This window comes from Chenopodium album, chromosome 2 (assembly GCF_948465745.1).
Source record: "Chenopodium album chromosome 2, dcCheAlbu1.1, whole genome shotgun sequence".
NCBI lineage: Eukaryota > Viridiplantae > Streptophyta > Magnoliopsida > Caryophyllales > Amaranthaceae > Chenopodium > Chenopodium album.
The window spans coordinates 20,041,479-20,053,212 of NC_137835.1; the positions used below are offsets into that span (position 1 = coordinate 20,041,479).

The 11,734-nt window shown below is 33.5% G+C and overlaps 2 protein-coding genes across 3 annotated transcripts; one reads left to right on the forward strand and one right to left on the reverse strand.

Annotated features, from left to right (window-relative positions):
- Positions 1-791: 791 nt before the first annotated feature.
- LOC145597161 (small ribosomal subunit protein uS3x-like) lies at positions 792-3,619 on the forward strand. Its single transcript, XM_081653322.1, has 5 exons — positions 792-1,066; positions 1,157-1,328; positions 2,872-2,926; positions 3,009-3,140; positions 3,245-3,619. The coding sequence occupies exons 1-5, from the start codon at positions 889-891 to the stop codon at positions 3,437-3,439; spliced, it is 732 nt and encodes a 243-aa protein (XP_081509448.1). The 5' UTR covers positions 792-888; the 3' UTR covers positions 3,440-3,619.
- A 1,175-nt stretch (positions 3,620-4,794) lies between these two features.
- Positions 4,795-10,471, reverse strand: LOC145597169 (uncharacterized). 2 transcript variants are annotated; one of them, XM_081653329.1, is made up of 10 exons: positions 10,397-10,471; positions 9,458-9,716; positions 9,140-9,344; positions 8,733-8,823; positions 8,462-8,607; positions 6,940-7,183; positions 6,723-6,827; positions 6,417-6,599; positions 6,108-6,312; positions 4,795-5,487 (listed from the first exon to the last, which is right to left on the reverse strand). In XM_081653329.1, exons 2-10 carry the CDS (start codon positions 9,678-9,680, stop codon positions 5,000-5,002), a joined length of 1,890 nt encoding a protein of 629 aa, XP_081509455.1. In that variant the 5' UTR covers positions 9,681-9,716; positions 10,397-10,471; the 3' UTR covers positions 4,795-4,999. The 2 variants fall into 2 exon arrangements, with proteins under 2 accessions (XP_081509455.1, XP_081509460.1); XM_081653334.1 differs by lacking the exon at positions 10,397-10,471 and having other exon boundaries at positions 9,458-9,836.
- Between the last annotated feature and the right edge of the window lie 1,263 nt (positions 10,472-11,734).

Genomic DNA, 11,734 nt, shown 5'->3' on the forward strand with positions numbered 1-11,734 from the left:
GAATGTATTTAAGGCGGTTTTGGGTTATAATTAACCCTAACGATTGACAAAGTTAACAATCATAAGTCATTAAGGGTCTATAGTGTATTTTTGTGGAAACTCGAGGGTATATGATGAATTCTAAAAAATTCATGGGTATGTGGTGAATAAACAAAAAACTCAGGGGCATATGGTGAAAAACCCGTTCTTTATATTACAAACAATGTTATTTAAGGTATACAAATTAAGTATGTTCTTTTTACTTGAATAATATGTTCTTAAATTTTAAAATTTGAATTTTTGGAATTTAAAAATGAAATTTTGAATTATATTTGGGTGAAAATAATTTTGGATAGAGAAATTCTTGATATCTAAATATTTTAAAATGTTTTGACATTAAATTTTTGGTAAAACTAAATTAATTATTATCTTTTATTTTTTTTTAAAAACATCATTTATCATAAATTATTGTTTTATTTATATTTTAGAAATATGTTCTTTTATGAATTCATGATGTTCTTTATAAATATATACAATGTTCATTCCACTTTAATCTAAGTGTACAATGCGAACCACCAATTGTTTGCTTTTAATTTGTGTTGTTAGTTTCCTTTATCCAAAAAAAAAAAAAAAAAGAAAAAACGGGTAAATATTAACTGTGTTAATTTTTATGTACAACTTTGAACATTTTTTATGAGGTATAAAATATTCCAAAAAAAATTAACTGACCTAGTAAATTTTCTTCCAATAACCTCAGAAAACCCTAATATTTATAACACCCCTCAAAGTCCGTAACCACAAGATCCAAATTTCTCCATCAACCTCACTTCAAATTAGGGTTTTAGATTTGTAGGGTTATATCATTTCCGCCTCTTTCTCACTCACTCTCTCCTCGGAGATCCTGCAATCATGGCGACCCAGATGAGCAAGAAGCGAAAGTTCGTCGCTGATGGTGTCTTCTACGCTGAACTCAACGAAGTTTTCACTCGTGAGCTTGCTGAAGATGGTTACTCTGGTGTCGAAGTTAGGGTTACTCCTATGCGCACTGAGATCATCATTAGGGCTACTCGTACCCAAAATGTTCTTGGTAATTCTAATTTTCTCCCATTTTTTAGGGTTCTTCATTTCATTTGATTCATTTTTTTGCGATTTTGATTTGGGTTTTTGATTGGATTAGGTGAGAAGGGAAGAAGGATTAGAGAGCTGACCTCGGTTGTTCAGAAGAGGTTCAAGTTTCCAGAAAACACTGTTGAATTGTATGCTGAGAAGGTTAACAACAGGGGTCTTTGCGCTATTGCTCAGTGCGAGTCTCTTCGTTACAAGCTTCTCGGTGGTCTTGCTGTCAGAAGGTGTATAAAATGTTTCAACCTTTTTTTTTTTCCATTGAATTTTAGTTTTGATTCATTAAAGTTATCAACTTTTGTGAGCATTGATTGATAATGTATTGTTTGATTGTTATTTAGGGAAAAATGAATAATTATGTAACTTGTTTCATGCTGAGATCCTGCAAAATGTGCTTATGAAATGGAATTTGATTTATCTTGAATTTTCCCGATTTTAAATTGTTGTATTGAAGTTTTGTAATGAATTTATTTGTTAATGGGTTGATTAACATATTTGCTAAATATATGTTTTCTTTTGGTTGAGTTTCTTATGAAATGGAATTTGTTTCCCTTGAATGTTTTTGTCAGAATTATGTAATTATTATGCTTTCTTTTGGTTGAGTTTCTGTTTGTTTAATGACAATGTAGCTGCCAAATTTGATTAATTTGTATTTGTTTGAATTTGCCCTTTTAGATGAGTAATATGATTAATTGTTTTGCTTTGTGTGATATGTGCATTGATTATGCTGTCTTCTTGTAGCTTGTTGTATGTTATATTGTCCATTTTAATACCATTCATTGAACATTAATTGTTGTCATCCATAAAGCAGATTGGTTCCTCTGTACCGGTTCTGTGTCGGAAGGTGACTAGATTAAACCATCCTCCATGCTATTATTCTCGTGAATTAAGTTGATTATTCACTTTAAACCTGCTAGAGGGCACATCTATTAAGCCAGCCTTAATAACCTTTTTTTTGGCTTTAATTTTGTATGAATAATTCATATATGGTGAGCTATTTTTTGTTCTAAATAATAGTGATTTGTTGTTAAGATGATGAATTTCTAATGTTCTGTATAAGGCCGTGTTGTATAATAAGTGTTTATACCTTTCAATAAAGGAATTAAAAACCGAAATCAATATAAAGTACTCCGTATCTTAGAAGAACGATGTTTTGGCTCAATATTTGTATTTCAGTATTGTGATAGACTATCTTTAATATTATAATATTTCTTGTTTATCTTGTTGCCAGTAATATGTACAGGGCTATGTGCTTCTTAACTTTTGGATATGTGCATAAAGGATATGTCTAACTTTCATCTTTTGTTAATTGCTTGAATGTTGAAATGATGTTTTTCATCTAATGTCTTCTACAAAGCTAGTTGGTCTTTCTGTACCAATCTTGTGTCGGAAGTTGACTATATTGAAGCCCTTCTCTTTCATTCTCCTATTGAGATATGTTAGTTTTCATGTAGTAGTGTTAGTGAGGGCACAAGATATGGTTATTATTTCCTTGATTTCGTCCTTTTTTCTTTTTTACTCTAAAAAGATTTAGTCTTTGGAAGTGTTGCAGTGGTGTGCTTTTATTGATGATGTGATTGATGTCTAAACAATTGGGGTGAACCCATCTGATCTAGTCTTTTTTGGTTTCTAGAATTGTTTGTTGTGTACTCTCCATGAAATAAAATTTCATCTTATGAATAATTCTCTCCTTAAACATGCAACAGTTTCTGGCTCTTTGATTTTTCCTAATTCTAATTTTTTTGGTGGGTGTATGATTGTCTCTTTCAGGGCATGTTATGGTGTTTTGAGATTTGTCATGGAAAGTGGTGCCAAGGGTTGTGAGGTCTGTTAATAGTCTCCTAGATTTACCCTTTATAGTTTGCATTTGGCTGTTCCTTTTAATTTACCTTTTGTTTTTTGAACAGGTCATTGTTAGTGGAAAATTGAGGGCACAGCGTGCTAAGTCCATGAAGTTCAAGGATGGATATATGATTTCCTCTGGTCAACCAGTTGTTGAGTACATTGACTCAGCTATCCGACACGTGCTTCTAAGACAGGTAATCTTAATGTGCAAAATATGAATTTTGTATGGGTTATCTTTTATATTTGTGGTGTGTCTTTTTGCTGATGTCTAATTTTGTTTTGTATTGGCTTAAAACAGGGAGTGCTCGGAATCAAGGTTAAGATCATGCTTGACTGGGATCCCAAGGGAAAGATTGGACCTCAAAAGCCTATCCCTGATGTTGTTGTCATCCTCCCACCAAAGGAAGATGATGTCTATGCTAGGGTTCCAGTTTTGGCGCCAGAAGTTGATCTTGTAGATTCCAGTGGACCAGTACCTGTTGCCGTTGCATAAGCAGATTCATTAGCCTAGTTTACAGTACCTGTGATCCTTATTTTAGGTTTTCTTGTTTCATGACAGCTTAATGATCATCTTTCGCTGAATTTCAGCTAAGATTATACAAATGCGTCATGGAGCTATTACATGCTGTAATTTCAATGCTTAATTTTGAAAAAAGTTCTTTGTTGGCTTTAAGTTTGGGAGGACACTTCACCTTAGTAGAAGAATATTTAGCCTGATGAGTACTCTCCCTGATTTTGTGCTTTCATCAGGAATTTATTTTTAATTTAATTCTTATTCAACCTAAATAAGAGTAAATACAGACCATGAAAAGTCTTAACAGCATCATGTATGAAAATTGTCATAGCTACCAAGCGATATCAGAATCGAGTCATAGCGGTAAAGTAGTCAATTAATGTTATCTTTCTGATCATGTTTGTTTATTATTTTGCTTCATTGTCTAAAAATTGAAGTGGTTGTTTGTGACATGGAAGGCTGAAACTAGCTCAACTTAGGATCAATATGAAGAGTAAGATTTTGTAAATTTGACTAGGGTTTTGATTGTGTGTTAATGAGTGGAAAAAATGCATATTTGTGCTGAAAAACTCGAACATTTTATTCCCTGAAACTGAGACTCTAAATTCTTTTCATAGCTTTGGCAGAAATAGAGAGGTTAAGCCGTAATGTTCTAGTTTGTCTTTTTTCAGCTTTAGATTTCAGGAGTGCTAAAGCAGCAGAATCATTTAGGATGCAAGTAGAAAGTGTGAAAGAACGGATGCTATTCTACTGGGAGTGTTTGATATTTGTTGTTTAGTTGGATATGATAATGTGATTACTGTCCTCTTATTTTTGATTGATAGCATGGTGAAGCTTGCTGTCAAGTGTTTGAGAAGACGCAGAAATGGCGTGACCAGCATGTCTTCATTGGGATTTATACTTTCAGAGGATAATTGGACATATCTATGCCCTGGCTGCTTGTATGTACAGTATGGAGAAGCTGCAGTAAAGGTACATGTCATCTATACCTATAGTTTAAATAATAGTCGAGATTGTTTAGTTTTACACTAATAGACATTCGTAGTTATTCTAAATCTGCACCAATAGTCCCGTTCTAAAAGCAAATTGTTAGTAACCCATTTAAACCCATCACAATATTAAATAAGGGTGAGGCGAGCCAATCATTACATATAAAATTTGTGATAATTTGTATTTTGGATTGTAGGAATCATTTTTCTTAATTATTATTCTTTCATTTAAGAAACCACACTTTCTTTGGGGTGAATTATTAGTCGAAGTCAAACAGGGGGTTCAACAACGATTTAGAATGAGAAATATTAAAATAATAAAGCCGTGGACAATCAAAGTCAAGACACTCTAAAATTTCAGTAAAATAGAAAAAAATTAACACTTATCAAGTGTTGGGACATATATTTAAGAAAAAGGCCATGCTTCCCTTGTGAGTTGTGACATGGAAGATTTCGTTGATATTATTCTCATTTCTCAATAGCAATCACTAAACAATAAGATGGATCACTAGGATTGTAAATCAAGGCCTAAGGCTACCCTAGCTGAATTCTAGTATCCCTTGGTAGGCTTCGTGGTTAATCCGAATCCGAATGGGAAAAGTGGATCATAATGTGGATCACCCACATTCATAGGGAGCTGATCAACACTCTTGAACCATGTTCTAGGGCTCTTCCCTGTGAAACCATAATCACCAAACAGAACATCAGCAACACCCTGACCCTCAGTTCCTGGTAGCCAAGCAGCTACAAGGGCATTCATCTTGGAAACATATGGCTCGATAACAACAGGCCTGCCTGAGATGACAATGACAACACACTTCACTGCCCCACATACATTTTTAATGGTGCTGTAGCCGGGGTCAGCTATCGTTAGATTCATGCTGTCACCGAATGTCTCAGCATAAGGGGGTTCGCCCACCACGACTATGGCATAGGAGAATTTGTTGGACTTGACAAAGTTGCTATCAGGGTTCTCTTTGTACACTACTTTTGTCTTTGGATCAACTGTGCTCTTAATGGCTGTAAGGATCGTGGTCCCTGATTACATTAAGTAAAATTGCGATTAGTCGCATGTCAAAAAAAGCTCATCAAACTACAAAGAAACAAGGAGTAATGCAGCATACTCAAATGCACAAAAACGCACAAGTGAAAGCATAAACAATCAACAGTTCAACACGCTATTAACTACTATACCGTCCAAGATACTGTGGTCGACTGCCTGATCATTTTTTACTCTGTAGAGGTGCACCGATTGATCAATGATGAATATAAAAACTTTTTGTGATTAATACTTCTTCAATGCTGAAATAGCTTAGATTTGTTTTAGCTCAAAAAAACTATATCTATTTATAAATATTTTTATACTTTATTAGTTTAAAAAAAATATATTAAAAATAAGCAAGGGATCTTTCTATTGAGTGAAGGTCAAAGTCTCCCATCAAAGTTATCACCTAAAAATATTAAGTCAAAAGCATAGGGTACCTGAATCTGGCTAAATTTTGTAAAAATATACCGAAAATAAGGAACATGGAGAAAATTATTACATCCACATGGTTGAACTATTATAAAACTTGGTCTAAAATCAAAGCACATGTTATGGCTGTAGAGTTGCAGGAATGTGATTAAAGAAATAGGCAGTCAAGTGCAGAAGGTATTACCTTCAGTGAGGTTGTTTCCACTGAGTCCTTGCCATTCAATAGTCCATCCACCACATTGGTTACCCAGATTGTCAGCATGGCTTCCAGCAACAAGTATCTTCGGCGTTTTCTTAGGAAGAGGTAGCATTGGCTTATCACCTTCCTGCCCGTTCTTCAATAGCACCAGTGATTTCCTCACTGCTTCCCTTGCTATTTCTCGGTGTTCCTGTTTTATTCAGTGAATGACTAAGGGGTCGTTTGGCATATAATTTGATGTTTTATTGTACGAAGGACTTAACAAATGAATGTAAGCTTATTAGAAGTACAAACCTTACTTCCCAGCTGGTGGACTTGGCTGTTATCAGCCAATGGGTACTCGAATAAACCCATTTGAAACTTGACTCTTAGAATTCTATGTACTGCATCATCAATTCTGCTCATTGGGACTTGATTATCCTTTACTAGGGAGGTTAGGTTACTAATGAATTCTGTGTAGTTGTAAGGAACCATGATCTGCAATGTTTACAGATGAAATGTTGTCTTAGAACACAGTAAATGAAGATAATAGACAGGTTTTATGCCGTAAAATGCCAGAGTATATAGCAGAATTGATTTGAAAGCTGGAGTTATAATAACCATATCAATGCCGGCGTGAATGCCCTCTAGTACAGACTTTGGATAGTCAGCATGTGGTGGTGAAGTAATCCTGTCGAGGCCTTGCCAGTCGGATATAACAAATCCCTGCCATTGTTTGTATTTAAGAATCAAGAGTAAGTAACTAGTTAAAATCTGAACAGAAATATGCATGGAAAAGTTTTTATTTGATTGGTTAGCTAGAGAAAAGAAAACATACCCTGAATTTCAGTGTGTTTTTAAGGAAACCAGTAATGAGATTATAATTAGAATGCATCTTAACACCATTCCAGCTGGAGTAAGAAACCATGACTGTAGATACACCACTGATAATTGCGTTGTAGTAGCCTGGCATGTGAGTGCTGAGCAACCCATGAAAGTCTATAACCGTGTTGTTTTCGTTGATCCCATCTGTAGTGCCACCATCACCCACATAGTGCTTAGCACAAGCAGCAACCTTGTTCCTGAATATAAACAGATCATCAAGCCATGTATTATAGCATGACAAACTCAAAATACATAATCCAAACTCAGCTATTTTCTTAAAATTTGAGTGATTAAATTATGTCTGATTGATTTCTTTGCTTGGTCTTCTTAATTGGAGGTAACAATACATATGATGTTATCCATCCATCACAATGCCTATACAAAGGCAATATCATAACCTGAAACGGCGGTATGTATCATTCATACTCTGATCAAATTATTTAGCTCTTATGTTATTTATGGGATCAACAAATCACAGATACAGTCATAAGAGATACACAATTACACAGTCTAGGAAAAAGATTATGCCGCGGTTGTTTCAGATTATCTATGTCCCTTCAGCCCTTCCAATTCAGTCACTACCTCACTGGCATAGCCCAGAATTCAACCATGACTTTTTTTTAAGCCATATGACATTTAGTGAGTTGATTGTGTTAATTATTCAAATAAACACTCTGTCAACCATGTTTCAGGATTTTGGTTCCCCAGACTTTAAGCAACTCGAGAAATTATATATTTGCAAATTGAGCTCTTATAGTCGTATATATCAAGTGGTTTTACTCAACACATATAATCAAGTCACTGGTGGAATTGTGGTCCAGATCACTCCTGTCATGCCATCAATATAGGCTTCATCATTTGACCAATAAACCATAGTTTATTGCATCTGACATACTTTTTCAATCCACGTTTTCTAAACAATCAGAAAAGCATGCTAGTGGATCCAATCTCAATTAGCCATCATACTAGACTATGAGTACATTCCAAAATTTTGTTTCAACAAAGCGCTATTGTCTTCGTCCTATTTTATTTGCCTCATCTCCTTTTTAAAGCGTCTCAATTTACTTGTTCCATTTTGTTTACAATTGTGCTTAATTTTTTCTCTCAACCTTTTCACTTAAAAAATCATGTGCAAATGGTTACGGAGCAAGTAAATTGAGACAGACAAAGTAAACATCTAATACTTCCACAATATAATAATGTCTCATTTACTAATTGCAACAATCTAGAAAATTATTCTTTTTTTTTAATTAATTTTTCAGCCATAATTTATTTTTTTGAAACATTTTCAGCCATAATTTAAAATATACACTATTAAGATAAGGTTGTTACTTGTTAGTAATAGATAAGGCATTTGGGAAAGAGTAATGTTGCAGATAAGTTAAGATAGTAAAGAAAATTCATCTTCTAAAGTCAGTGAACCAAAAATTCTGTAACAGAAATATGAAAAGGACAAAGTTTTGAAAAGAACTTACTGTCCACCAACAAAGGGTACACCCTTTCTTGAGTTGTGTGGGATTTCACCCTGTAAACCTGGTATAATCTCAGTCATTTTTTGGACTATTTTTGGATCTTCACTATAACTCTCATAACATCTTCCCCATCTTGGATCTCTGCATACCTGTTTAATAGTGTATAATGTATAGTTATATAATTGAATATCTGAATATTATTGCTAATTTGAATCTACCTATTACTCTGAAATTATCAGTTTATTACTGTTTTTCTGTTACTGATCAAACATACCGCGATACAAGGTGCAAAAACATAAGGAATTCCGGTAGCTCTAACTTCCAATGCAGTTGCAGCACCAATTCTCTTGACAAGTTCAGGGTCCCTGATTCATACAAACATAGAAAGTTCATAGCAGTATATCGGAATATTTAATACCTCACAAATAATATCCAAAAGTTGCACATAATATGTAACGGAGGTATTTTAGATGCTCCAAACTTCCAGGCATAAGTGAACTATTTCTTTTTTAATAAAAATAATGATCATTCTCTATTGCTTTCTTTAAAGCTGAGCCCCAATAACCACCAACCCACTTTTCAATCACATGAATTTCGGTGCAAAAAGTAAACGTTAACTATGGAACAGAGGGAGTAACCATTAAGGCTAGCTAATAAGTACTCCGTAACAATTTAAATTACCTAGTAGCTCCCAATCCAACATTGTGAGGGAAAACAGTGGCCTTGTAGACATTGTTGTGACCATGAACAGCATCAATCCCATAAATCATAGGAATACCGAGGCGAGTGGAGAGAGATCCTTGTTGGAACTCATTCACCATTTTGATCCAAGTCTCAGCAGAAGCCTGTGGAGCAGGAACACTCCCTCCTCCACTTAGTACACTCCCTTCAATATCGAACCACACCAAAATTCAACGTACTTTAGACATCGAAAAATTAACAAACATTCTAAAACACAATAGAAATTAGCTACTTCATGTCAAATGTTATGTAATTTACCAATGAAGTACTTGCTCATGACATCGCCGGAGGCTACACTCCTTTCAATCTGAGTCATTTGGCCAATCTTTTCCTCGAGTGTCATACGACCCATAAGATCACGAATTCGAGCATTGATTGGTTGCTTTGGATCTTTGTATTTCACATAATCTGCATTTGCTGAAGCTGTGCAGCAACATATAGACAGCAAAATTGCCACCCAATAAATGGGATGCATTGCCATTTTGCTAATTTAAAGAAGCCTTCTTTTTCTTGTTCCCTTCAAATAAACAATGTAACAAATATTTGAGCTAAAATCATATGTAAAATGATGCATAAATATACATGAACTTGGATTTCTATATAATTTTTATTTTCAAGATCTCATTTGAGTATTTGACGATTTAATGTTCCCACGATTTCCCATCCCACATTGTCTGCATAAACCAACAAAATATCTTGAAAATACCTTACAATAATGATATGGGACCATACACTATAATGAATATGTTACGCGGCTTACGCCCACATAAAATCATGCAGTAAATCAAAACAACTAAGGGAATCAAAATTATGAGACAAATTAGGTACCACTCTTCCATTATTTCCATTATGAAACCTCGAACACTATTATAACTCGTGTTATAGACATAATTCCATCTCAGGTCTTAAGTACCACCTCGCTAATCCAGCTAATGGGATATCCGTGGACACTAAACTATTATACTCCGTAAAACTAGTAAATCATCCTAACAAACTATATCATATGCAATAAATTCAGCAGCTAGCAATGCAAATTAGTACTTGTATGAGACAAAAGAACCAAGTATAATTATAAGCATTAAAAACATGTACAATATGTACATTCTACTTGTTTTCAAAAAAAAAAAAAAAAAAAGTACATTCTACTTAAAACTTTGAGTAATGCTTAATTAAAAACTGAAGTTATCAAGAACTTACAAAAGAGAGAACTTTCTGGCTTACAAAATACAAAGAAAGGAGATGAGAGAAAGAGAGAGGAGTTGAATGAGAAGTGAATAATAGTGAGTTGGAATGACATATATGTATTTATAGAAAGTCGGATTTTCTTACGTGCTTCCTCGTCTGATTTGATTACTGTTGAAAGGTCCAAAATAAGGAATTATATTATCTTTAGTACGTGACACCTACATACATGTGACTTAGATTAATTATACCCAAATTATTTTATCATAAATATGTTCTACAATTTCTATATTTTATTGCCGTCAACATTTTCTAATAATTGGTCATTCTTATCCTTATATAAATTATTTTGCTTGCTCGTTAATTATGGATTCTGATCGCCTTTTATTGTAAGTATAATAAATACGAAGTGTCATGCTTCATTTTTTTGTAAATGCTAGCAGTCTAGCACTATATATGATTTTTGCTTTACACGGAGTACTAATTTTTATCATATATGACGGCATGACGGTCTATAGCCCTTTTTATTTCAAATTACTTGCAATATTTTGTCTATATTTGCACTATCCACACACCTCTTTTTTTTTTTTTTTTTTTTCTTTTTTGGATAATATTTGAAAGAAAAAGTTTGTATGTAAGATGATAAATTTACAATCAGTGGATTCAACATAGCAATCCCATAATCAATCAAATCACAATTTTTCCAATTATCATAAGATTTTATTCTTCATTATCAATCTTCCCATCAGCAAATCAACAATACCGAGTACCTAATTAATTTATAAAAATATTCCCTTTTTTAAAAGATTTATACAAAATATTCCTTTGAATTTCATTGTTCACTTATTTATTGTATACAAATATTCGAGAGATTGTTAATTTTATTGTATACACCTAGCCACCTAGGTGTATGATACACATAAAGATATTTGTGTTGCTCATTTGATAATGATAAAATAAGCAATAAGCCAATAATCATCGAAATGAGCAAATAAGACCCTTGAGTGCACCGTACACCCGAGTACATATTCACCTTCTCTTCTTTTTACTTACACTATCTCATGATTTTTTTTATCCTTTTTTTAAATTTATTTTTTTATTTTATTTTAATTACTATGTGCTCAAAAAAAAAAAATTGAATAGATACTAAAACTACTTATCTATACTTAGTATTTAAAAACACAAACCACAACTTTTTCAAATGACACGTGGCATCATAAGTCACTCATTACCCCATATGCCACGTGTCACCTCCTTAATATTTATATTTAAGTCTTTATACATTCTACAACATGCAAATTCAATTAAAAAAGTGAAGTGTTTCATTTCCACCATGATAAAATAAAGTTCAAT

Coding starts and splice junctions, on each gene's coding strand:
- LOC145597161 (XM_081653322.1), top strand. CDS start 889: ATGGCGACCCAGATGAGCAAGAAGCGAAAGTTCGTCGCTGATGGTGTC. Junction 1,067..1,156: donor TCGTACCCAAAATGTTCTTG/GTAATTCTAATT, acceptor TGATTGGATTAG/GTGAGAAGGGAAGAAGGATT. Junction 3,141..3,244: donor GACACGTGCTTCTAAGACAG/GTAATCTTAATG, acceptor GGCTTAAAACAG/GGAGTGCTCGGAATCAAGGT.
- LOC145597169 (XM_081653329.1), bottom strand. CDS start 9,680: ATGGCAATGCATCCCATTTATTGGGTGGCAATTTTGCTGTCTATATGT. Junction 6,313..6,416: donor TCCACCAGCTGGGAAGTAAG/GTTTGTACTTCT, acceptor TGAATAAAACAG/GAACACCGAGAAATAGCAAG. Junction 5,488..6,107: donor TGGAAACAACCTCACTGAAG/GTAATACCTTCT, acceptor TAATGTAATCAG/GGACCACGATCCTTACAGCC.